At 33.5% G+C, this 27,050-nt stretch overlaps 2 protein-coding genes across 6 annotated transcripts in view; both read right to left on the bottom strand.

Moving 5' to 3' along the window:
- Positions 1-201: 201 nt before the first annotated feature.
- LOC142345806 (uncharacterized) lies at positions 202-16,109 on the bottom strand. Its single transcript, XM_075398177.1, has 2 exons — positions 15,455-16,109; positions 202-3,017 (listed from the first exon to the last, which is right to left on the bottom strand). Exons 1-2 carry the CDS (start codon positions 15,794-15,796, stop codon positions 1,560-1,562), a joined length of 1,800 nt encoding a protein of 599 aa, XP_075254292.1. The 5' UTR covers positions 15,797-16,109; the 3' UTR covers positions 202-1,559.
- Positions 16,110-22,077: 5,968 nt separating this feature from the next.
- The window catches only part of LOC142345804 (axonemal dynein light chain domain-containing protein 1-like), a 211,410-nt gene continuing 206,437 nt past the window's right edge, over positions 22,078-27,050 (bottom strand). For all 5 annotated transcript variants that reach the window (XR_012759355.1, XM_075398173.1, XM_075398175.1 and 2 more), the window contains one exon: positions 22,078-22,317. Coding sequence is in view for 4 of the 5 variants with exons in the window: in XM_075398173.1 (XP_075254288.1) it covers positions 22,201-22,317 (117 nt within the window). In the remaining variant the exon portion in view is untranslated. The remainder of the gene's footprint in view (positions 22,318-27,050) is intronic.

Here is a 27,050-nt window from a genome sequence, read left to right as displayed (position 1 = left end):
CTCGCGATAGCATGCGAACTGACAGAGTTTTTGATTAAAAGGATTCGAATGATATGTTCTATCATTGGATGAATTATCGTCTTCTTGGTCTCACTAAGTTCTTCAGGGGCCGTAATTGGATGACTAAACCACTAATCGAGGAGCTATTGAGGCAATTAATGCCTGAACAATGATAATGCTGCTGGTAAATCAATAGAAAAAAGAATTTAAAAGATGTTTACTGAAACATTAAACTACAGTTCTCTACAATCTACAATTCGTTGGCTGAACTACATTTGATTATTACTATAATTCAACAATGGTACTGAATAAAAAATTAAAGTTGAAATGGAAACCATTTCCTTTTCTCTGAGCCGTGTTGTTTCTCCCACAATAATATACGTTTTACTCACCAGAGTTAGTTTCGCTTCTTACTCTAACTTCGAACAGTTAAGTTTGATTTGAAACCATAGGGTTAAATTTTACAAGTCCAATCAGATACAAATTTGCGACAGTCCAATCAGATAAAATTGTGAGAACATTTTATGCTCGCATTTCAGGCCATTTTTTAATAATGAAAGGTCAAATTTTTAAATAAGTAATTTAATGATTTTATAATTTTACATAATGTTATATTCTTAACTTTACATTGCATCTTTTACCATTTGCTTTTTATACTTATGTGTACCAGAGAAAATTAACAATGTTCTTTTTTATAATTGGAGTAAAAATTTTCAGGTTCCGAGGGCTATCAATTGTCCATTTCGTCGGTTTTTTGTATTTTATCAAATTTGCTCTAAATCAGCAAATTGGGAAAACTGGCGACTAATCCCCCAAAATTAAAAAAAAACTAGATTAGAGTCGGCGACGAGACAAAGGATTAGAATCAATTACACTTGTCTCTAGTATTCGCGCACTGAAAAATGCGAAAACCTGCGACCTACGCACAAAAATTAGAGGCTGTCGGACCTTTTCGCGCTTGCTTACTTTCCTTAGCTTAATACATGTTCTTTAAACACATGCGTAAAACAGTGACGAGCCAAATATATCTACTCAAGCAAATGTGTTTTTAGCAATGTAAAATTATATTTTAAACCCCCGATATTTCTTTTCTTTGGAATTAGTCTATATTGTTGTAATCAATGGAAAATTTTTTGACCTCTTCGAAGCTTTCTTCAAATCTTATCAACAGTAAAAGTTTTTTCACTCTGATAGGTTTCTAGTGAGACGTGTTCGATTTTAGTTGATCCCAGAACTTTTTCATTTTCATTTTCCTTGCCGTGTCAGTTTAAATATCTACACTTCTGACGTAACTCAAAAATGTAAAATGCATAGCCGTATGCTATAAAAAAGATCAATCTGAAATGTGGGGAATACTACAAAAAAAGGGCAGCTGAGAACAGGCTACTGTAGGCCTAATGATGTTCCGCTGCGATTGCGCAGGAACCACCGTTATTATTATAAACCACGATCAATAGTGATTATAAAAGTATGGATTTTATTGGGGGGTGGGGCGATGGAAACAGACCCATTTGCTCAATTATGATATTTAGTTTCCACATACAGTTTTCAGACCAAATTTACGTGTCCTTTGAGTTCACAGTGATTGGCACTATTTGGTCAATTGGTCGTCTTTCGCCACTCGTGTGCAGTGATCTCAGATTTTCAGCTCGACTGTAATTTTCGTTTCCGTGACTAAACTGCAGAAACTTGAAATCCGTATTAGGCAAGGAGATAATGCTACTGTCTAACTTCCAGCAGTAGGTTCCAGCAATTTTCCAAACGTTATTCTCTACGTTACGCATAATTGTTACTGTGTTTGGCGCTATCGTCCAAATGAACAAATCCTTGTCAATTAGAGTCACGTGATCAATTCTTGACAAACCGTGATCAATTTGTAAAATTTTGTGAAATTTTTGATATTTCACGTCGACGATCAAAATTTCAACCAAGTTGTCAACGAAAACTAAAATAGAGCTTGAACTATCATCTTTGTTTACGTAAACATCGGTTAAAGATGGAACTTCGTTGACTGGTATTGAAAAATTTGGCGCAGATTCAAACTTAAGCAGCTTTTTCAACAGAGGATTGCGTTCCTCTTTTCCTTCATCATAAAACGCCCAACAAACTTTCTCGTTTATTGTGTAAGGAATTACTGGGTTTTTAGAAGGTCCGAACGTATCATGGGTGTCTAATGAATTCGATTTAATGTCAAATGTCTGAAAAGACTGGTCTTCGAGTAGAAAAATGATATTCGAACCCAAAGAGCAAACTTTTGTAATAACTTTGTCCATCTGGAACTCTTTCACAGCTTGGCAACTTGCTAATTCTCCACTTTCAAAAGGGTGTTGGCAAGGGTAAATTTGGACGTCACCCCGATCTAAATGCTCAATTCTGTACAAGTTGTCTGCGCAATTTACAAGGAACTCGTTGCTTACTCCTTGATAGCTGGTCTGTGCAACTCTTAGCTCTTTCTCTTCGCATTTTACAATCCCTCGCGCTCTGATTTCTGGCTTTTTGATTTGGCCTAAAATTTGTGCCATCGCATTTTTTAAAATGAAGTCGATATTTTCGAAATTGACTGAAAAATTGGTCAAAAACGTTCCATAAAATGAAGCTTCGAGTTGACTTTTCAGACAGTTTCGGCAGTTTGTTCGAATTTCGGGATATCGCGCCACCATAACTCCATCTGATATGTCCAGCAAATTCAACAAATTTTCCTGGTTTTCCACTGAACAGGAAATAAATCGTGTGATATTATTTAAAGGTGTAGCAAACTTTTCAGGGTCTTGTTGTCCAGCTGATAATTGACGGACCAAATCTTTGGAAAACTGCTCGAGTCTTGACTGTATTAGTTGAGTTAAATCAGCCTCATATTCTGTCTTCCGTTCTAAACATTCCTTTATCATTTGTAACTTGTCTTCTGTTGGCTTTTGGTTCCGAAACAAGTCTCGGCTCAGTGCAGTAATTTCGCGACGAACTCGTTCGGCTTTGTCGCTCAAATGATCTATCTGATGTCCATCTTTTGGCGAATGGTTCTAAAAGAGGCAGATAATTTGTTTCCCAGATCATAGTAACATTGTAAATCAGCGCTGAATCAGAGTATTCTCAGTATGTATTTTTACTATGAACAGATTATGATCATGTCACTTTTAACGCTGTTCAGTGAAAAAATCATAGTAAAAAAGGCTCTCTGAAGATACTCTGAACAGTACAAAATCCGATTCTGGTTTTGCTCTGGGCAATCTTAAAAAACATACTGTGAATACTCAGAACGGGAGTTAGTTACCGGGCAGAAAAGCGCCGCCCAGTGATATGAGTTTTGAACAGATGACAGAACATAGACAAAAGCAATTCAACACATAATACAAAAACAAACAATTTTTGAAGCAAAAACAAAAGCAAACTCAATGAACCACTTCTGGACACTACTGCTTACGATTCAGAAAAAAAGTTTTTAAATGTTTTGGTCCACTATAAACTTCTCTCGAACAATTCTATTTTTAGTGGTTCCACGAATATGGCATCTGAAGGTTTTTTATCGGTATTTTCTTTTTTCCACTTTTCTATCAGCTATGTGCCTCGCAACTATGATAAAAATTGCATCTTAACTCAATAAAAATGCACGAAGTTCAAAATTCTTCAAAAATTGAAAGTACTAAAAATAAAAGCAAGACGTTTAGAGTTGTAATAGGAGCTCAAATATTTATCCAACTTATTGTTCCGACCCCACTTGTGGGGGGGAGGAACTATATACTCAAACAGGTTTTTTTTGTTCAGTCAATTTTGGCCGATCGATATATTCATCGCAGAGAAATGTGAGTGGTATCATTAAAAAGCTGGTCCATCGAAGAATTCAAAATTAAAATTTTTTTTGATTTTCGTTTTTTTTTCGAGGAGTTATCGAGGATTAAAGTTTTGTGTGAACACGGGATATTTATTCACTTTTAGTGTGATTTTTCTTCAAATTAAGATATTATCTAGAAAATTAAGATATTATCTATAAAAATATTATTTCAAACCTCTTTTCTTGCCAAAAAAAGAACCAATTTCGTATTCCTAACAGACTAAAGGCGATAAAAAGACTAAATCTGGTCTCATAGGGAGCTTCAATATAAAAAAAGTCGAAATCTCTTTGAGAGCTCTTTTTTTATAAAACTTTTTTAAGTCACCTGGAGATAAGTCACTTTTCAAATCAAGGTTCTGTTAAAAACAAAACTCCTCTACTTTCAAATGAAAACCAATGAACAAAAAAATTCGTTTTCAAGGAAGTTCTCGTGTTTTTTTAAATTCGACTCTGAGTTTTCTTAATTTTAATTGAAATTTTGAATTTGTTTTCGAGGTTTTACTAAATTTTTAGAGTCTTATAGCACAGATTCATTGACTGACATTGCAATTCGTTCCGCAATGAGATTTAAGTTGGCATATCTAGTGCTTTGAGTGGACAGCTAATGGCTGTCAAAACTTAAACAAAAAATCGAAATTTTTTTCGAACCTTAACCAATCATAAACTTATTTCCGTGAACTGTAAGTCAGTCTCTGTGATGACAGCATCATCTTCCGTCCTACTGTAACCAAGTTTGATATAGATGGCGGTTTTATCTTCTAATTTTTAGTAATATGACTTCAATGACACAAGACTTCAAAAAATACAAAATTTTTTTTTGGATATTTCCTCATTATTGGTTACTTTTGAATTCTTATCCCATTATCCTAAAATTGACAGCTGCTATTGGCTTTAAAAAGAGGTTCAGTGTATCACAAATTAATTTTTCAGAGAAGGTCTTATTGTATATGCTTCGACCTTTTGTTCTCCCACTTCTCTACTGAGTTTTTGGTTTTTGCCCGATTTTGTTGTTGTTTTTATAGTCATAAAACTTGTTGTCATGTCATATTGACCGCCTATGCATGAAAAACATTCCCATACTCCTATTGAGCATATTTGTGCGTATTTATTGACATTCGTTGGAGTTTATAGAATTTAATGGCTGTTGAGAATTTTAAGAAAAATTTTCGAAATCTTTTTGAACATTAACCAATCTTCGTGTACTGTTAGTCAGTCTTAGTATTGACAGAACCCACTTGCTTTCCACTGAAACTAAAATAGATTTCGTTAGCGGTTCTATTTTCTAACTGTAGATTATATGACTTCATTAACAAAAGAATTCAAAAAATTTTTTTAAAAAATTTGATATTTTCGTATTATTGTTTACTTTTGAACTCCATCACTTTATCCAAATATTATACACATTATCCAATTATTATTGTAATCCCATTGGCTTGGAAAAGACTTTCAGTGGATCACAGATAAAGTTTTCAGAGAAAAGCTAATGGTTTAAATGGCTTTAAAATTTTCTTCTCGCACTTTTCTACTGATTTTTGGTTTTTGCCTGTTTTTGTTGTTGTTTTCATACTCTTCATACTCTTGAGACTTATTGTGATCTCTTATTGATTATCTATGCATGACAAAAATCGCTTTCCCGCCATCGTGTTAATTCTCAGCGTAGTTATTGACCTCCGTTAAAAGCTTTTGAGTTTAATGGCTGTTCTTCGAACAAGTTCTTCGAATATTTTTTGTACATGAACCAATCCTTAACTTTTTTACGTGAACTCTCACTCAGTCTTAGTACATTTGGGATCCTTTTTTGTTTCTAATGCAGCGGAAAATAATCTGGTTATCGGTTTTATCTTCTACCTATTGGTTTTAAAACTTAAAGGCCACTAGTTTTCATATTTTTTTTTTAATTTTCGGGTACTTTTTCTCATTTTGGATCCTTTTGAAATCTCATCATATTATCCTAAAACTGGTTTTTCCCGTTGGTTTAGGGAAGACGTTCAGGGGATCATATATAAAGTTTACAGAGAAGAACCTTTGATTTAAATTGCTTCGACAATTTCTTCTGGCACGTTTCTACTGAATTTTTGGTTGTTTCCTGTCTTTGTTATTGTTTTCATCATCAATAACATGTTGCCAGGTCTTATTGTCCAAAAAGGAATGATCAACAGACTTTTTGTCCCATAGAGGCATAATTTGGCGTATTTAGTGGATTCTGTTGAAAGCTAATGAAATTAATGGCGTTGATACTACGAATTTTCTCAAAAATTTCGTGGTTCTAATTTATTTGTTCATATTTGATATTTGGAAGCGACATTGATACAAAATAATCAAACTCCATTGCTGTTGGAAAATATGCTTTTATAAACGTTTTTTTGAGTGGTCTTTTTTGCGCTTCTTAGCTCTTCTTTCAGAACAATCGCGTAGTAACAGATCCGATTGGTTTACAAATGCGGCCCAAACAAACATATTTAATCTCTCAGTATAATTCCGGCAGCCGAGTAAATTGAAACAAGAATTGAATTAAAAATACATAATATTCAGATAATAGCCAATGGTTTTAGTTGTAGAAATAATTTGTGTTTTCGCAAATCCTTTCTAATTTTTTTAGGTTTTTCTTTAGCTCGTTTCTGAGGCCTAAACTACCCAAAGACAAGGCCTTTTGGTTTTGTAGTAACTTTTTAATTGTTTATCTAGGATTATTTATTTAAAAGCTAATGATTTTTAAGAGTTTTGAAATCTCTTGGTTTAAAAATTGTTGATTTATTTTTGAATTTCGCCTCATTGATCGTTCTCTTTGTTGACTTGTAACATTGTCTCATTAAGAAAACTTTCCGTCCGCTGTATAGTTAGGAGAAATTAAATTTGAGTAGTTAAGGTTTTATCTGACTGCATTTTGACGTTGTTACTAAGTGCTTTCAAATTTAGATATTCAGTTTTTGGAGTGAAGTTTTTGTTTTTGCTAATTTTTTGTTTTTTTTTTGTCTCTTTGTCTCTTCAAATCTCATTGGCGCTGTAATAAGGCATGCAATTATGTAATTCAATTTTTTAGATAGGCTGTCTAACGATTGCTTTAAACTCAAACATCTATTTTTGATATTTCTTCATTTGGTTGACAATTAAGTCAAAAATGTAGATGAGCTGGGGTCGGAACATCATGTGCGAACGCACATTACCGAGCCGCCTTGTTTGACTAAGTCCATGCAAAATTCCATTTTTTATGTGACGATTATGTATACGGTGTGCTCTATTTGCATAAGGATTTTGCATTAACTATATTAAATGTTATACTAGAAACAAGGGCTCAATGAATGGTTAATGAGAAGAGATTGAATATTTTTGACAGTCCTGATAAAACATCATAAACTTTGTTGTGGATTGTTAAATAGAATATTCAGGTACAAAATATAACCCACAACTGAAATCAAATGTTGGAGTGGAATGTGAAGTAAAAGCTACCACAATTCTAGTTGTAGATGCTCCTAAAGGTACCTCCTGGAAATTCGAGATGACTCTTAAATCACGAACACTCCCAACTAACTGGCATGGTTGCGCAGGAATAATTTGACCAGGGAATGACTATGAGCAAAAAAGAAAAATTGCATGCATTTTTATGTGCATTAAGAAATGTGACACAGTTTTGTAATATTTGAAAAAAAATCCGCATAAACTTGTGATTTGGTTTTCAGTTGATGTTTTCTGCTTCAAAAGTACTCTTTTTTTTTATTTGCATGCTTCAGCCTATTTTTACTGATGGGTGCAAAAAAATCTTTAATCTTTCCGATGCATCATCGGAAACAAAAAAAATGGACTAGATTTGTCCTTTAAAAAGTATACCCTTTTATTATTGAGTGGTTATTAGAAAACAGCCAGGTTTAAACAATTTTGAGTGAGGCATCCTCCAAATAGAAAACCTTAAAATCAGATGCATGTGAAAACAATGGTACGAATGGTTCTTTTCTTCTCAAACTAACAATGGAAACCTTTGAAAGAATTGTAATTCATTGGCAAAAAAATTGAAACTTATCAGGGCAAATCCTGAAAAAATTAAAAAATTTTTTATTGAGAAAACAAAATTCTATACCCAGAATAGGCTATGAATGGTTTAGAAAAACCATTTAGAAGAAAAATTAGATTAAAAATTGTCAAAACAGTTTAACTCGAAGTCGAATTGCTTCATTTGAACAAAACAGCACAAGCGAAAAAGTCAATTTCTATTCAAAGACCCTTTTTTCCACTCTTCTTCAAAAGTAAGAGTGAAGGAATTTCATGCCGCGAAGTCACTTGCTTTTTCGCTCCACTTCCTTTTTCGGCATAACCAAAATCATCACTTCAATTGGACTTCAAAAATCTTGAAAATGTGTGAACGGATCTTCGAAAAACATCGCCGGAAGACGCCGGAATCTACTTAAAAAATCAACTTAGATCCTAGCCAACCACTAACAGATATGACTATTAACGTTATTAAACCATTACAGTTGTAACAAGAAACGGAGAAAACAAATTATCTGGGGAAAAAAGTAAATTATGAAAATGTTTTCTTGCAAAGTTGCAACACATCATGGTCTAGTATGAATTAATTAGTATGAGTTCCACCAGATAGTCAAATAATTGGAAAATAACCAAATAATGGGAAAAACCAACAATACAAATTAAAAAGAGGAAAGAACAAATAGATGTTTAGGAGGTTTTTTGAACATCTGAATGCATTTTTAAACAAACGAAGAAAAATTTAGCAATCAGAAAAAAGTGAAGGCAAAACTGAAAAATCTTTTCTTAAATAATTGCAAGACGACTTTCAATATTTTTCTCTAAATATTGAAAAAATTTAACAGCTGTTCTAAACATTCCTGGAAACAGTTTCTGCTAGTTCGTTGAGAACCCACATGCCAACTAAATGCATTGCAATAAAGTACATGGGCAAAAAGTAAAAACTACAAAAAACTGCAGAACTGATTAACCTATTTGATTAAAATATGCGCAACTTTTCCATTAATTGCTTTTAATAAGCAAAAACAAACCAGTCTTCATTCCTCAGTGAACAAAGGATTTTGATAAAAAGAATCCAAAATAGGCAGATGAGAAGTTCAATTGTTCAGAATCAATTGACCAATGAGGGATGATGACTGGGTTGTTTTTACTTAGTAAGGTGGGTGCTCGATGAATTTTCAGAAACTTTTTCCAGGTGTGATTAGAACTGCTATTAAGAATTTTCAATATCAGAGAAAATTTTTCGAAATTATCAAAAAACATGATTTTTTAGTTTTTTTACTATGTTGTATTTGCTCAGATCTTCTCCTTGTTCCAATTGCATTGAGATTTTCAAAAAACTTCATTAACGTTTACTTAATAGCATGGTTTAGAAAAACACACTACTAAAAGAAGTAAAGTATTAACTAAAAAACTGCTTCCAAAAAGCCGCATGTGATCAAACAATTTTGCTAGTTTAGCTTAAATTTTTGTTGTTACTTCTCTTTTCGCTCGCTCTCTTTCTCTCAAAAAATGAACGAACAAAAACCACTATGAATTTTCTCTCGGCTTTTGACATTGGAGCAACAGATTGATTGATTTGAACAATGCTTTTCGCGTGCGGCATTTGACTTCCTCTCTTACACATCCTGTAGAAATCGAAGTCACCGTAAAATGGCATTGCTTGGTGGAAATCAAGAGCAGTATACCACCAGTAAATAAACTCGTCGTCTATTTGGATTTCTTTCATTGACCGATTACTTTCTGCAATGTATTGAGAACGTTTAAAAACTAAACAGACAATGAATTTGAAGAACCGTTTTTACAATCTTGCTTGCGAGTATTTATCTCCAAACCATCAATTACCATAGAATTGATCAATCCGGAAATAAAGCGCTTCAATTTGTTGTCCATAAATTCTAAATTGAAATTTCTTTTTGATGCGAAAAATTTTACAATTCTTTTTATATTTTTGTATGGGATATGCTTTCATCAGACATTTGTTTCTGGTTCGATTTGCATTATAAAGTTTTGCAGAGTTGACAACAGCACAATAAATTGTGGGGGTTTGTAGCTGATTAATTGCTAATAGTCGTAAAACATCTGTTTTCAATCGTTTTTTGACTTGTTAGAAGAGATTAAAGCAGACAAACACTCTTTCGTATAGTAATTTCCAGATAGAGCTATCTCGTATAAAGAAGCTCTAAGCATCGTAACATTAACCAAAACACTCAATACCGGCAAGTCTAGCAACATTTTTTCAGCACTTAATCTAAGATTGATCATCGAGAAGTTTTTTAAACCTTAAATTATTAAGCCTGAAACGATCGCAATATATTCAATATATTATTAGGTTCAACAATTTTTTTTTATTTGCAATCTTTTTGAGCTTTCTAAGTAAAGAAGAAAAAAGTTTATATGTATTTGAAATTATAAGGCTTACCTTGTCAAGAAATGACGCTTGCGTGGTCAAGAAATTGATTTATTAGAACACTGCTTTTCACGTGCAGCATTTGACTTCCTCTATTACACATCCTGTAGAAAGAGAAGTCGCCATTCAAATAAAAACCGATCACCAATAATCCTCTTCCAGCCTTAAAAGGCATTGCTTGGAGGAATTCAAGAACAGTCTACCACCAGTAAAAAAAACTCGTCGTCAATTTGAATTTTTTACATTGAGAGATTCCTTTCTGCAATAAATTGAGAAGTTTAAAAAATGAAACAGACAATTAATTTGAAGAACCTTTTTATACTCTTCCATGCGATTACGTATCTCCAACCCATCAATTACCATAGAGAAGATCAATCCAGAAATAAAGCGCTGCAGTTTGTTGTCCATGTTTTCTAAATTTTAAATTTCTTTTTGTCTGCAAAAAATGTTTACAATTCTTTTTAAATTTTTGTATGGGATAATTCTCCATCAAATTTTTGCTTATGGTTCGATTTGCAAATTAACAATTTTGTAGTATTGACAACAGCACAAAAATGTGGGGCTTTGTAGCTGAATAATTGCTATTAGTCGCAAAAAACATCTGTTTTCAATCGCTTTTGACTTGTTAGAAGAACTAAAAGTAAACAAACACTTTTTCATATAGTAAATTCAAGATAGGGCTATCTCGTATATGACGCAACTGTTAGATTCGTAACATCAAGCAAAACTGCTTCAAAACCGGCAAATCTAATAACATATTTTGGCAGGTCTTAGTCCAAGATTGATCACCGAGAAGTTTTGAAACCTAAAATTTTTAAGCCTGAAACGATCGCAATCGACTTAGTATATCATTAGGTTCAACCAAAATTATTTTATTTGCACTTTGTTTTTTAGCTTTCTACGTAAAAAAGAACAAATTTTATGTGTATTTGAAATACTGAGTCTAACGTGGTCAAAAATGGACGCTTACGTGGTCAAGAAATTGATTCATTTGAACACTGCTTTTCACGTGCGGCATTTGACTTCTTCTCTTACACATCCTGTAAAGATAGAAGTCACTGTAAAAAGGCATTGCTTGGTGGAAATCAAGAGCAATCTACCACCAGTAAAAAAACTCGTCGTCTATTTGGATTTTTGTTTAATTGACCGATTCCTTTCTGCGATGTATTGAGAACGTTTAAGAACGAAATAGACAATGTGTTTGAAGAACCTTTTTTTACAGTCTTGCTTGAAATTATTTATCTCCAAACAATCAATTACCACGGAGTTGATCAATCCAGAAATAAAACGCTTCAGTTTATAGTCCATGTGTTTTAAATTTTAAATTTCTTATTGATGCAAAAAATGTTTACAATTTTTTTAAAATTTTTGTATGGGATAAGTTTTCATCAGACATTTGTTTCTGAATCCATTTGCAATTTAAAATTATGCAGAATTGACAACAGCACAATAAATTGCAGGGGTTTGTAGTTGATTAATTGCTAATATTCGTTAAACATCTGTTTTCAATCGTTTTTTGACTTGTTAGAAGAGATTAAAGGAGACAAACACTCTTTCGTATTGTAATTTCCAGATATGGCTATCTCTTATAAAGGGCAGCTGTAAGCATCGTAACATCAACCAAAACTGCCCCAATACCAGCTAATCTAGCAAAATTTTTTGGCAGCTCTTAGTCTAAGATTGATCACCGAGAAGTTTTTGAAACCTAAAATTATTAAGCCTGAAACAATCGCAATCGATTCAATATATTATTAGGTTCAACAGAATTTCTGTTATTTGCACTTTTTCTGAGCTTTCTACGTAAAATATAACAAACTTTATGTGTATTTGAATATATAAGGCTTACGTGGTCAAGAAATGACGCTTACGTGGCCAAGAAATAGATTTATTAGAACACTGCTTTTCCCGCGCGGCATTTGGCTTCCTCCATTACACATCCTGTAAAAATAGAAGTCGCCATTCAAATAAAAACCGATCACCATTACTCATCTTCCAGCCGTAAAAAAGCATTGCTTGGAGGAATTCAAGAACAGTCTACCACCAGTATAAAAACTCGTCGTCAATTTGAATTTTTTCATTGAGAGATTCCTTTCAGCAATGTATTGTGAACGTTTAAAAACGAAACAGACAATGAATTTGAAGAACCTTTTTTACAATCTTGCTTGCAATTATTTATCTCCAAACCATCAATTACCATAGAGTAGATCAATCCAGAAAAAGAGCGCTTCAATTTGTTGTCCGTGTGTTTTAAATTTTAAATTTCTATTTGACTGCAAAACTGGTTACAATTCTTTTTAAATCTTTGTATGGGATAATTCTTCGTCAGACTTTTGTTTCTGATTCGATTTGAAATTTACCAATTTTCTAGCATTGACAACAGCGCGATAAATTTTGGCGGTTTGTAGCTGATTAATCGCTAATATTCATAAAAAATCTGTTTTCAATCGTTTTTTGACTTGTTAGAAGAGATTAAAGGAAACAAACTCTCTTTAGTATAGTAAATTCCAGATAGGGCTATCTCGTATAAAGAAGCTGTAAGCATCGTAACATCAACCAAAACTGCCTCAATAGCGGCAAATCTAGCAACATTTTTTGGCAGCTGTTAGTCTAAGATTGATTACCGAGAAGTTTTTGAAATCTAAAATTAATAAGCCTGAAACGATCGCAATCGATTCAATATCTTATTAGGTTCAACGAAATTTATGTTTTTTGCTCTTTTTCTGGGCTTTCTACATAAAATAGAACAGATTTTATGTGTATTTGAAATACAAAGGCTTACGTGGTCAATAAATGACGTAATGAAATTTGCTCGCTTGATGGATAGCTTTAAATCATTTTTTCATTTCATTTAAATAGAGCGTTGCTCATTTGTTTACTCAGTATTTCGTTAACAAGTGAAACCTGCCAAAACGCTTTTCTAAACTGGTAAGTCATGCAACTGTTATTATCAAAACGGGTTGTTATCAACTGCTATTAAAAATACAATCGCACGGTTGTTGTCGCCCTATCAACCACTCGGCTTCTCCTTGTATTTTGATAACTTGCTGCAGTTGGAAATATTTGGTAACATCCATTAGATATCAACTGAGTGAAAGTAAGTTAAATTGAAAATAGAGAACACTGGTAGAGGAGAATTTTTGCAACCCATTTCTTTTTACCTACAATTTTTTTAGGAAAATATTCAAAAGTCTTTTTTTGTCGATGACGCAAATTGATTCTGTTTCGGATTCAAGGGATTTTTTCATTATAGCCGGCCAAGAAACTAAGAGCCATCATTGTATTTTTAATTTGATTGGATGGCTATAAGTTATCTGACCACTACACTTAGGAGGGTTATAATAGGAAAGACCAGATTTAGGAATCGGACTCTTTTTAAACGACTTAAACTAACTTCTGATTGTTCAAAACTTAAATTTTGTCGTCTTAATAGTTTGTAGGTTAATTCAGTAGATTGTTAAGTTATGTAGAGGATGGAACTTCAGATATTTGCAAAAAGATTGCTTGAAATTTTTGCAATTGAAAAACCACTCTTTTGAAGGTCATATTCTGCTCAAATTCGGTCCAACTTTTTATTCTTTGAATTTCACTCAAAAGTTATTATTGAAACAATTTTTTTCCAGGATATAGAACGTATTCATCAATTTTTATGCGGGAAAAATACAAGTAAACAACAAAATATCCACCAACAACTCTTTTATTGATTTTTCCAAGAAAAAAAATCAACGAACTATGAAAAATATTTCACCTTCTGGTTATCTAATCTCAAAGTATTATCGATTTAGTGGGTGTATTGAAATGGTCATTACAGTCCATTGCTATGTACATATAGGCATATCTAGGAAAATCAGACTCTACTTATTAAAATGGCTTTCAAAAAATCAGTTTATTTCCTTATCCCAAATATTGATAGTTTTTTCTTTTTATGTCACATCCGATCAATGTCCTCATTTCCCTCATATGGTGATAAATGCTCACAGGCAGAAAAATTTAAGTATAAACAAAGCCATTTTTGAAACGTTCTTAGCCATTCATTAAAATTATAAATCGGAAATTGCATACAAATTCGATTAAATTCACTGTCTTCTTTATTGTGCCCGTAACTACATAGCAATAGATAGTAACGGTGGTGACATTTCGATAATGTTCTTGATTTTATGCTGATTATGTTTTCTAATTTGCTAATTTTAATAGAGAACCAAGTGAATCAAAAGCACATCCAGTCTTAATTGTTTAAAACAAAAACGAACGCTAGATTGAGTTAACGTTTTCTAATTTGTTTGGCATATTGGTAAATGAGCAATTTAATAACTAATTATTTCCCATTTTCAATTGAAAACCTGATAGTCTCTTCTCTTCTTATTGGTCTCAAATGTCGAAAAACTGATTTTAAGCAATTTCAACCTAACTAAAGTTTCCGATATATATCTCAGCTAATCTGAAACTTCTAAAGAAATATGCCAGATTTGCAAGATGTGAAGTAAGATCACTTTGATTTACCGAAAGCCCACTTTTCCCAAATTATTTGGGAAAAATGCAACACGATTATAGGAAGGAGCAATAGCAATTCTATCATTCAACAACCAGTACTAGCTTGGTTGAGCTAAAAATAGTGTCTGTGGACATACGGCGACATCTGTCGACACAGCAATGTATCCAATTAGGTTGCCCAACGTGTTGAATATTGAAAGCTGGCATTTTGGAGAGCAGTACTTGAGTTGTACTATAACTCTCCGTCTCTCAGGGGTATCGGCTGGTTAGAGCAATTGAAGCTTAGCGTCAAAGGAGTACTCCCAAACTTACTGACTATTTTGGCTGAACGAAGTGGGCCAAAGGTTACCTGTTTTGCTTACAGAGCAAGGGCAAAACTTAGCTACTTGATCCAATTGAGTCGTATATTGCTTACAATGTCTATCACTTATGTTTGCAATTAAGCTCATACAATGATGAATTTATTCTCAGCAACATTTGCAATTCAACCATTTTTGCTCTTTTTTTTCACGAAATTAGAAAATCTTGGTTCATAAACGATCAACGATCATTGTTATCAGTTCAACCCATGCAATCAATCATGCAATCAAAATAGTTTCCTTTTTGGAAAAATTGTTTGAGGTAAAACTTCCTGTTCTGGACAATCACATTTCACCCGCCACTGAGGTACAAATAGTATGATAATTCATTAAATTTGGGCTCCCCGCTCATTTTTGCTCTATAAAATTGTTACGAAAAGAGTATGTTTTAACCTGGAAACATTCGATGCAGAAACTGACGTTATCCGTCTCGCAGAAAAACTCACAGATGAGCTGGTGTTTGAAACAAACCGCCGGATGGTTCCCGGAACAGTCCTCAATCGTGTGATCCTGCTTCAAATGCTTCACAATGCACCGGCTGCAATTCGGACCTGCATCCCGATTGCTTTCGAACTCAGTATTGTTTAGATGGGCGCACGTTTTGCAGTAGAATAGCGACGTTTGAGGAACCAATTTGCCATCGTCGCAACGTGAGCACTTGTTTTCTCGGTTCCTATTGGTCACCGAAATGGTCCGTCTGCGACTTAAAGTCTCAATAGACGAATTCGCTGCCATCGCATCGTTTTTGAGATTATAGCAACGCAAAAATCTCGGTATTTAAAAGATAAGCAAAATAATCGAAGGTTAAAGTGAACAAGAATATAAGAAAAATATTTGCTTTCTTTGCATTCTGTGAATTAACGAGAAAAACTATAACATATTGTATTTGGCGAAGCTTAGCTTGCACTGTTAAATGTATAATAGAATGAACAAAACTAACAAAACTGTATGACTTTAGATATTGAACAAGGTATCTCAAAACTGTATGGCAGTTACTGTTAACCAAAGATGACCTTCGGTTGTTTCAATATTTGAATTCATAAATTATTCTGTGAAACATTCATTATAGCTGATGTCGACATATCCATGCGTGCTTAACTATTGTTTATTTTTTCGGTTGTTGTGCCTAATCAAATCACATTCAGATCACAGGTGTTTGGCAAATAAAAATGTTTATAACTTTGTTTGGAACATGAAAAAACGCCCCAGAAATGTTGAATCTCAAAACATGAGGTTGACGAGTTTTCTCCTTTGACTTTCACTTTTTTTAAAACTTTTTTGGGCACCAAATTCTCTTTGAGAAATTTCTCATGACATCGTTAGATTTATCTTCCGAATCTCAAGCGAGCGACTCCAGCCTCAATAAATAAACGTACCCAGGTTGAAGACCCAGAGGAAATCATATAAAAAAACCGAAGAAAGGGTGGGGGTTCGTGGGTTCAAAATTACATTGTTTGGAAAAATGGAAAAATTTGGTGTACACTGTACACTCAAAATTTGTAAAAATAGAGATAAGTCTGGATATGAATGCACGAAAGAACATACAAACTTCTTAAGGCACAAAAGACGTGCAGAAATTTTTGACAGAACGATAGTGGCATAAGCTCACAAAGATTTTGTGAACGCACGAAAATCTGAAAATGAACGCTCGAAAATCTGGCGAATTCGCTAAATTGTGATTAACGAAAGAACGTTTGTTTGCTCACTAAACTTTGGTGAAAACAAGAAAGTCAAGCTTGTTATACTGTTTTCGTGCAGTCTGTTTCCCCGAAATGGATATAAAGTTTGTTTGTAGAAAAGATTGTAAAATTTACTTAATTGAGAACATATTATATCGGTTGTTGGCTTCTTCACTCACAATCATTTTATTTTTGACGGATTGATCAGTTTGTCGAGAAATTGAAACTTGATCAAAATGCTGACAATAATCCGCTGAAAACACCTATCAAGTTTTTAGCGCATGCCTCAATTTGAGTGAAGTGAATAGGCATAAATCTTGAAGTGGTTGAATGCAGCTGAATGAGGCGGTTAGAAAATCAAAGTGTTTCGTTTAGAACTTTTAGATACTGTAGTCAATTAATAGCCTGTTTAGTATAAAAAATCATTGTATAATTTTACTTTCACTGCTTCACAACATGAAATTATGAGTTGAACAAGTACCTGTAATTACCCGTGTTTCTTGATTTTTTTTGGTCTTTTGGGCGAGTGTATGTTTTGCCTCGTGTGCCTATGTGTGTGAGGGAGAGATTGAGTTGTGGAAGGACATTCGGCAAACTAATAACACAAGGTTTGAAAATTTCAAAAAACTAAGTATTTTTAATGAACAATTGACCTAAATGAAACATCTGTCCTTTGAAACGAACGAAATATTGTTTAACGCATAACACTCTGGTGAAAAGAAAAAAGTCTGTAAAGATTTGTTGTTTGGGACTGATTGGTTTTACTGTTTTCATGCACTCTGTTTCTCCAAAATGGGTATAAAATTTTTATGTAGGAAAAGCCGAAAATTGGAGGATAATTTGCTCTTTTAAATGAACTATATGTAAATGAGGGGAAATGTCTCTATTTAAAAAAATAACTTGAAAATAAGCACAGAAAAAGGTTGGGGAGCTTAAACATTCTTGCTGTGAGAAACAAATAGTTGATTACATAAAGCAAAATTTTAAGCAAAATTGCGATATGCTGAGAGAACAGCGAACAACTGTTTGATAAATTGCAAAATTTAACTAAATGAAAACATTAAATATCGGTTGTTGGACTCTTTACTCACAATAGATTTTCTGACGGATTGATCAGCATGTCGAGAAATTGAAACTTGACCAAAATGCTGACAATAATCCGCTGAGAACACCTATCAAGTTTTTAGCGCATGCCTCAATTTGAGTAAAGTGAAGAGGCATAAATCTTGAAGTGGTTGAATGCAGCGGAATGAGGCGGCTAGAAAGTCAAAATTTTTTGTTTAGAACCTTTAGATACTGTAATCAATTTTTAGCCTGTTTACTATGAAAAACCAATGAATAATTTTACTTTCACTGCTTCTCAACATAAAATTATGAGTTGAACAAGTACCTGTAATTACCCGTGTTTCTTGTTTTTTTTTGTTCTTTTGGGGGAGTGTATCTTTTGCCTTGAGTGCGTGTGTGTGCGTGATGGAGAAGTTGAACTGTGGAATTATAGTTGGCCAACTAACAACACAAGATTCGAAAGTTTCAAAAAAACAAGAATTTTTTATGAACAATTGACCTAACTGAAACATCTACCCTTTGAAACGAACGAAATATTGTTTAACGCACCAAAATCTGGTGAAAACAAAAAAGGCTGTATAGACTTCTTGTCTGGGACTGATTGGTTTTACTGTTTTCATGCACTCTGTTTCTCCAAAATGGGTATAAATTTGTATGTAGAAAAAGCCCAAAATTGGAGGATAATTTGCTCTTTTAAATGAACTATATGTGAATGAGGGGAAATGTCCCTATGTAAATAGATAAATTGAAAAAAGGCACATAAGAATGTGGGGGAGCTTAAAAATTCTTGCTGTGAGAAACAAATAGTTGAGTAAATAAAGCAAAATTTTAAGCAAAATTGCGATATGCTGAGAGAACAGCGAACAACTGTTTGATATATTGCAAAATTTAACTCAATGAAAACATAAAATATCGTTTGTTGGTTTCTTTACACACAATAGTTTTTCTTTTTCTGACGGATAGATCAGTATGTCGAGAATTTGAAACTTGACCAAAATGCCGGCAAAAATCCGCTGAAAACACCTATCCAGTTTTTAGCGCATATCTCAATTTGAGTGATGTGAAGAGGCATAAATCTTGAAGTGATTGAATGCAGCAGAATGAGGCGTCTAGAAAATCAAAAATTTTTGTTTAGAACCTGTACATACTGTAGTCAATTTATAGTCTGTTTACTATAAAAAACCAATGAATAATTTTACTTTCACTGCTTCTGAACATAAAATTATGAGTTAAACAATTACCTGTAATTACCGGTGTTTCTTGTTTTTTGGTCTTTTGGTGGAGTGTATCTTTTGCCTTGTGTGCGTGTGTGTGTGATGGAGAGGTTGAATTGTGGACTTATAGTTGGCAAACTAACAACCCAAGATTCGAAAATTTCAAAAAAACAAGAATTTTTAATGAACAATTGACCTAACTGAAACATCTGTCCTTTGAAACGAACGAAATATTGTTCAACGCACAAAAATCTGGTGAAAACAAGAAAGGCTGTATAGACTTCTTGTCTGGGACTGATTGGTTTTACTGTTTTCATGCACTCTGTTTCTCAAAAATGGGTATAAGTTTGTATGTAGAAAAAGCCAGAAATTGGAGGATAATTTGCTCTTTTAAATGAACTATATGTGAATGAGGGGAAATGTCCCTATTTAAATAGATAAATTGAAAAAAGGCACAGAAGAATGTGGGGGAGCTTAAAAATTCTTGCTGTGAGAAACAATTAGTTGAGTAAATAAAGCAAAATTTTAAGCAAAATTGCGATATGCTGAGAGAACAGCGAACAACTGTTTGATATATTGCAAAATTTAACTCAATGAAAACATAAAATATCGTTTGTTGGTTTCTTTACACACAATAGTTTTTCTTTTTCTGACGGATAGATCAGTATGTCGAGAATTTGAAACTTGACCAAAATGCCGACAATAATCCGCTGAAAACACCTATCCAGTTTTTAGCGCATATCTCAATTTGAGTTATGTGAAGAGGCATAAATCTTGAAGTGATTGAATGCAGCAGAATGAGGCGGCTAGAAAATCAAAATTTTTTGTTTAGAACCTGTAGATACTGTAGTCAATTTATAGTCTGTTTACTATAAAAAACCAATGAATAATTTTACTTTCACTGCTTCTGAACATAAAATTATGAGTTAAACAATTACCTGTAATTACCGGTGTTTCTTGTTTTTTTTGGTCTTTTGGTGGAGTGTATCTTTTAACTTGTGTGTGTGTGTGATGGAGAGGTTGAATTGTGGAATTATAGTTGGCAAACTAACAACACAAGATTCGAAAATTTCAAGAAAACAAGAATTTTTAATGAACAATTGACCTAACTGAAACATCTGTCCTTTGAAACGAACGAAATATTGTTTAACGCACGAAATTCTGGTGAAAACGAAAAAGTCTGTATAGACTTTTTGTCTGGGATTGATTGATTTTACTGTTTTCATGCACTCTGTTTCTCCAAAATGGGTATAAATTTGTATGTAGGAAAAGCCAAAAATTGGAGGAAAATTTGCTCTTTTAAATGAACTATATGTGAATGAGGGGAAATGTCCCTATTTAAATAGATAACTTGAAAATAAGCACAGAAGAAGGTTGGGGAGCTTAAACATTCTTGCTGTGAGAAACAAATAGTTGAGTACATAAAGCAAAATTTGAAGCAAAATTGCGATATGCTTAGAGAACAGCGAACAACTGTTTTGATATATCGCAAAATTTAACTAAATGAAAACATAAAATATCGTTTGTTGGTTTCTTTACACACAATAGTTTTTCGGACGGATAGATCAGTATGTCGAGAAATTGAAACTTGACCAAAATGCTGACAATAATCCGCTGAATACACCTATCCTGTTTTTAGCGTATGCCTAAATTTGAGTGATGTGAAGAGGCATACATCTTGAAAAGGTTGAATGCAGCTGAATGAGGCGGCTACCATACCAAAATTTTTCGTTAAGAACTTTTGGATACTGTAGTCAATTTGTAGCCTGTTTACTATAAAAAACCAATGAATAACTTTACTTTCACTGCTTCACAACATGAAATTATGAGTTGAACAAGTACCTGTAATTACCCGTGTTTCTTGTTTTTTTGGTCTTTTGGGTGAGTGTATGTTTTGCCTTGTGTGCGTATGTGTTTGAGGGAGAGGTTGAATTGTGGAATGACAGTTGGCAATCTAATAACACCAGATTTGAAAATTTCAGAAAAAACAAGAATTTTTAATGAAGAATTGACCTAATTGAAACATCTGTGCTTTGAAGTTGTTTGATAGGAAGTTTAATATTTGATAGGACAACATGGAACTTGTATGACTCACAATTCATCGTTTATCATATAGTAGAGTTAATACAAGAGGGAATAAATCAATTCTCACAAAATTTATGACTTACAAAAATTTATGTTATACAAAAGACTATAAAACTTATAATATTCCGAAAACCGAGGTCCAACACTAAAAGTAAGTATTGGTGTTGTGCGTTCAATATTACACATTCTGGAAAAAAAATTGAACCCAGGAAAGTCTGGACATAGGTATTTTTGAACGAACTATAGTCTGGACATGGGCAATTTGGAACATTAAAAAAAGACCACGGAACTAATATAATTGCTACAAATTTTGTTTGAGAGCAATTAATAATATTAAAAAATAGTAATTAAAAAAATGATTTCAAACCAAACATGGTTTCCGCCATCATGGCTCATGCCCAAAATTTAGTGCGTTGAGAGTGGCATATATCCAGAATTTCGTGCGTTCACCAGACCAAAAAAGTTTCCTTGTGGGGCGTAAAAATGCGTCATAGTCAAATTCATTTACACATGCGACTTGCCACTGTATCAACGACAGCATTATTTAAAAATGATTTTAGTGTTACCTTCCATAGACATCAAGTTGAGTTGCATTTCCGTTACGCTTAAAACTCAAAAGGCTGAATTCCAATTCTTTTGGAAGTTGTCAAAAATAATAAGACTAATAAAGTGCAGCCAGAATATCATTTTGTAAACTTTAATTAATGTGATTTCATAAGAACTTGTACCCTCCCTTAAAGGTACATTTTCAGTTATTCAGAACTGTAGATCTTTTGTAAAGACTCGAGTCGTGCTTAGTTTATTCTATGGTTAGTTTATTTTATGGTTCTACAGGCGAAATGCATTAACGCATTTTTGCATTAACGTTTCAAATGAACCTTCATCTCAAATTTTGCAGCGATCAATGACCAGTGCTCGATTCATATGAGATTCACGCTTTCTCGTGAGATCCACTTCGGTCAAATAATTTTTGGTTAGAAAAATGTTAATTCACAGAAGGGATTTAGACATAATTGAAACACCTTAAATGCCAAGATCAAATCAAATTAGTATTTTGTTGTTGTTGCTTTGCTTGTTAGTATAGTTGTTTGTTTGTTTATTTTTTCCTGGATGAACTTGATCTGGATGAAGCCTGTGACCTATTTGTTATGTTTCCTCCTGTTGCGTTCTTCACAGATCCAGCCGATGATCGATGGCTGGCGGGAGCTCCTTTCTGTAACATGCAATATATACACGATAGATCGATACTAGAGGTCAAGAGGTCGCTCTGGAAGATCGGTGTGGGTAAGGTTACTGGACTTGTTGATTGGCAACAAGAACCCTGAGTTGTTGAATCATAAGTGCATCATTCTTTAAAAAAAACGGCAAAACACTTTGCCTGAAAAATAATCGTGTAACAACTAAAAAGATTAGTTATAAAGTACTAATAGGTGTACAGTATGTAATAATAGATGTAAAGTACTAAAAAGTTTTAAGATCTTATAAGTACTAATAAACATGTTACCAGTTTGTATGAGATCTAGTAAGAACTTGTAGAACAAGCGAGTTATGTGAGACTGAATGTAAATCTTACAAAATTTGTAATAATGCAATTTTTGATGCACAGTCGGGTTTCTAACATGATAAAGTTCATAATTATTAATTATCAAAATTTAACAAACAACAGTTTATTCTATAGAAGTTCAAAATTACAAGTTCATAGTTTATATATTAACAATCGGGAAGAAATGAATACGTATCAATTGATGCCTGAAAATCATCATACCAGATTTACAAAAATGGATTTCTACTGGAATTAGTATTTTGCGTGCTGGTAAGATTTTGAATGTTCAATTTCTCAAATGACTGAAATCATAAGACGAGGCTGGATAGGGGTTCCAGAACTTTTGAACAGAAAATTTTGGACTTGAGCAATTCAAGCCTGAAAATTCTAAATTCAGTTAAAAATTACACAAAATTTTCTGAAAAGTGGACTCCTTAAAACATTTAAATCAGATAGTGTTAACGTTCGTCTGTGTATATTCAGTTTTATCGGTTATTTTTGGTTGAAAACAGGCAGCTGAAAACAGGCTACTGTAGGCCTAATGCTGTTCCGCTGCGATTGCGCAGAAACCACAATTATTATTATTATTATTATAAAAATTTTACTCGGATGTTTATTCATGCATCTGGGAACAAATCTTTAAGAAAATGTTTTTCTCTTTTTTTTTCATCTTGAATTAATTTTTTTGCCCTGTTGGCTTCTAACACATTACACTGTGCTTTATATACGACAAGTATATACTTAATACTGTTCTGTATAAATGCCAAATGTTTCCTTTGAAAACTTTATATATCAAAACCGAGCAAACATTTTGAGTAGCAAAAATCTCTAATTTGGACAGCTATAAGAGGGTTTTAAACTTGGATGTTCAAAAATCTATAAGACGACCTCTTTAGATTTCAGAAAAAATAACAAGTTTTTTTTAATGATTTGCGACATGATGTTTCCTAATTTTCCATCTTTTACGTGAATGCAGCTTCAACATCGCCCACAGATTTCTGGTTTGTTCCGATTCCGACTACCAATTGCCCAAATTTTAGAATCTCAGGCGTGTTTATTGGATAAAACTGCTAGAATTTTATGGTCTTTAGCAAACAGTTAGCCTCCATCTGATTACCCCAAAACATAGGTAATTACATGCTCAAAGAAAGCTAGGTTTCTCATGGAACTCTTGCTCGAATTCTATGAAAAACTCGACAAAGTTTGCTGTCGGTTTTCAGATTCCTTAGCGCATCCTTTAGAAACTCAGCGCCTCGTTTGAATTTTTTGGCAGCCTTGGGGAATTCAATTACTCCTCCAGCCTACTTTTCTTTTGAAAAAATTGCGTGGAGAATTGGCCGGAGAATACTAACATTTTTTAATCCCTAACAATAAGCAAAACATGAAAGAACAAAACCTCTTATTTTCTTGCGCCAAATTTATCCAACCCTAGTGCACTTATCTAAATCAAATTTTGAAAATAACATTATATGCTTTTTTCAACTGTAATCAAAATATAAACCGATATATAATCAAAAGTGACAAAACATAAACCGACAAATGTCGGAAGAATTGCTCTTGAACGACAGGCGAGGCAATTTAATTCAGGGGCTGTAGCCTAGATCAAATTATGGGTGCAAAAAATTTTTCCCCGCCGGGATTCGAACCACTCCCTTCCCGATCCACAGCCACAAATACTAACCGCTGCGCTACAGATCACAAACCTCACTTATTCTGCAATCGAATTTATATTAGCTTTACTTCAGAGCAATAGAGATCACTCAAAAATGAAGAACGAAAGCGTGAAAAAGTCACTTGAGAAGTCAAAGAATGTTCTAGAAGAAAAGCGCAAAACTGTCAAGCAAAAAATTTGCATAAAAAAAGACACACACGTTTACAATAATTGCTATGAACTGCGTTCAAGAGCGATTAAACAAAAATGATATTGACCCGGGTTGCAACTTCTTAGTAGTCATACAAGGATCATATATGATGTTATACAAATCATAACGTATTTTCTAGTACGATCTTTGTGTGACTGCTAAGAAATCATAAATGATCCCTGTATGATTACCAAGAAATCATTTATGAACCTAGTATGATTACCATCAGTCGTAGATCTATTTTTCATAAATCTTTTTACTGATTTGTTTTTTTTTTATAATTCGGTAGGGCATCACAAATGTGATTCCCTGGCACCGAATTGTCCTCCGCCTAAAGACCCTAACGTACAATATCAAAAAGTGGGCTCTAAAGAAAAGAGTAAATCCAAGTAGACAACTAAAGTTTTTTGATATACTCTGAAGCCAGTTTATACTTATAAAAGCTCTTTCATAGGAAATTATTTAAATCATTCAAATGCGATATATTAATTTATTAAGCCCTCTGACTACATTATACGAGATTTCGTGGCACCAGTTAATGTTTTATGTTTCATATATGACCTTGTATGATTTCCAAAAGAAACTTCAACTGAAAATCAAAATCATGGGGTTTTTAGGATTTGAAAACTTTTGTATGATCCCTGTATGGTTTTTAGGAAATCAAATATGAACCTTGTATGAATAAAAAGAAGTCATACAAATCATATATGACCTAGCATGACTACTAAAAATTTTGTATGATGAGCAACTCGGGGAGCAATTACCATTTCAATTAGACAAAAGTTGTGAATTTTGTGACTCGGTGGCCATGGTCACTGTGGGCGTAAGTATCACGCTCCTAGGCACAGCCGAGTTGTCGAAAACCTTGCTGATACATAACCATCGTGTGATACTCTTTTTATCAACTCCCGTCACAATTACAGCAATTCAAAAACTTGCCGATGTATATGTTTTCACATAACTTCAACCTTTATTAATTTTCCAGTGATCTTCCTTTAGATACAGTGGGGGGGGGGGGTTGTATAGAGTAAGGGACTGGGATGCACAGCAAGATCGAGATGTTAATCAAAATTTGGAAATGTCACACAACCTGGTCAGAAACCAACATGTTATAAAATGCCATACATCTGAAATACCAGATTCTCCAATGTCAGATTTTATTATACGCAGAGCCTGATTCTGAAACTTCTTAAGTTTTTGTTTCAGTCCCGATTATGTGACTCTGCTAACAATGACTTTAAATTCTGATTTACACCTCGAACCGCTAAGCAGCTCTCGTCAAATGCTAATTTTTTTTCAGTTAAGTCATGAGTCACATAACTAAATATTACTTGACTCACGGAGTTTGAAGCTTGAAGTCTGGTCATGTTTGGACGATTATCTGACATTATATAATCTGAACTGCACAGATGCAGAACTTTAATGGCATGTGAGCGGTTTCAACAACCGATACAGATCTTTAGAGATGATTAGAAATATTTCATAAGAAATGAGAAAGATTTTAGATTTTTTATGTTTCTGCCTCCATGTTTAACATGAACCCCCTGCAACAACACAACACGTGTCGTTGAATAGTAAATCATAATAAAAATTTTTTGCCCAAAGTATTTGGATATTTCAATAAAATGAGCCCCCTAAAAACCGGTAGAAAGGATCTTAAAATTGATTGGAGCGATTGAGATCAAAGAAAAGCTGGCAATCTAGAAAAGTTTCAGCGTGAAGGAAAACTTGTGCGCAGATTTGCCATCAATTTTGTATATTTTTGGGGAAAGTAGCTCCATGTTTACGTGGTAAATTTGTCGGAAATTACGATTGTTAACAAAAGAAAAAGGGTCAAATCGCAACTATGCAGTTACTTTCTGCGTTTCATTACCCAAACCATTTGCAATTCCATTCTGATTGCCGTCCATTTAAAATTTTATATAAGCAAATGGCGATTTGATAGAATTTTATTGCCTGTAGGATTTATAAAATATCACTAGATTACTAACGAAACAATTCCAAATACGCTCAATAGTAAGTAATAGTTCAAAGAGCAAAATTGCATGGTATTATGCAAGTTTCTGAGGATCACTTTGAGTAGAAACACCGTTTCCGTTTTCAATAAATTTTAATTCAATCGGTTGAGAATCAATGGAAAGATGAAAATTTCATTACGGAGAAATCCGGATAGAACTTCGTGCCAGTTTTTCGCGAAGAGCTCTAAGTTTTATTTCCACTAAAATTCTTCATTTTGATCATAAATTTTTAAATTTTACAATGCATTAACATGATTAAAATGAAAACGACGTATTCAAAATGAACTGCTTTAACGAAGAACTCAGCGTGGACTTTTTAAAGAAAAATTGTTAATAATTTTATTGTAACTAATTTTTTTATCGCTTTCTCAGAGTCAGGTGAGTTGAAGTTCTGTCGATTCTTAGTGAAGTCATGTTGAATTCAAGAAAAAACGGAAAATGGAATGACACAGAAATTGCTCTCTAAGAACAGGCAACAGGCAGCTTACTATGTGAGTTTGTTATTTGAAGACTTACTGTTGTT

Source organism: Convolutriloba macropyga, chromosome 9 (assembly GCF_964194025.1).
Source record: "Convolutriloba macropyga chromosome 9, txConMacr16.3, whole genome shotgun sequence".
NCBI lineage: Eukaryota > Metazoa > Xenacoelomorpha > Acoela > Convolutidae > Convolutriloba > Convolutriloba macropyga.
This window is presented reverse-complemented; position numbering and strand designations above follow the sequence as displayed.

Coding starts and splice junctions, on each gene's coding strand:
- LOC142345806 (XM_075398177.1), bottom strand. CDS start 15,796: ATGGCAGCGAATTCGTCTATTGAGACTTTAAGTCGCAGACGGACCATT. Junction 3,018..15,454: donor TCTGCATCGAATGTTTCCAG/GTTAAAACATAC, acceptor TGCCTCTTTTAG/AACCATTCGCCAAAAGATGG.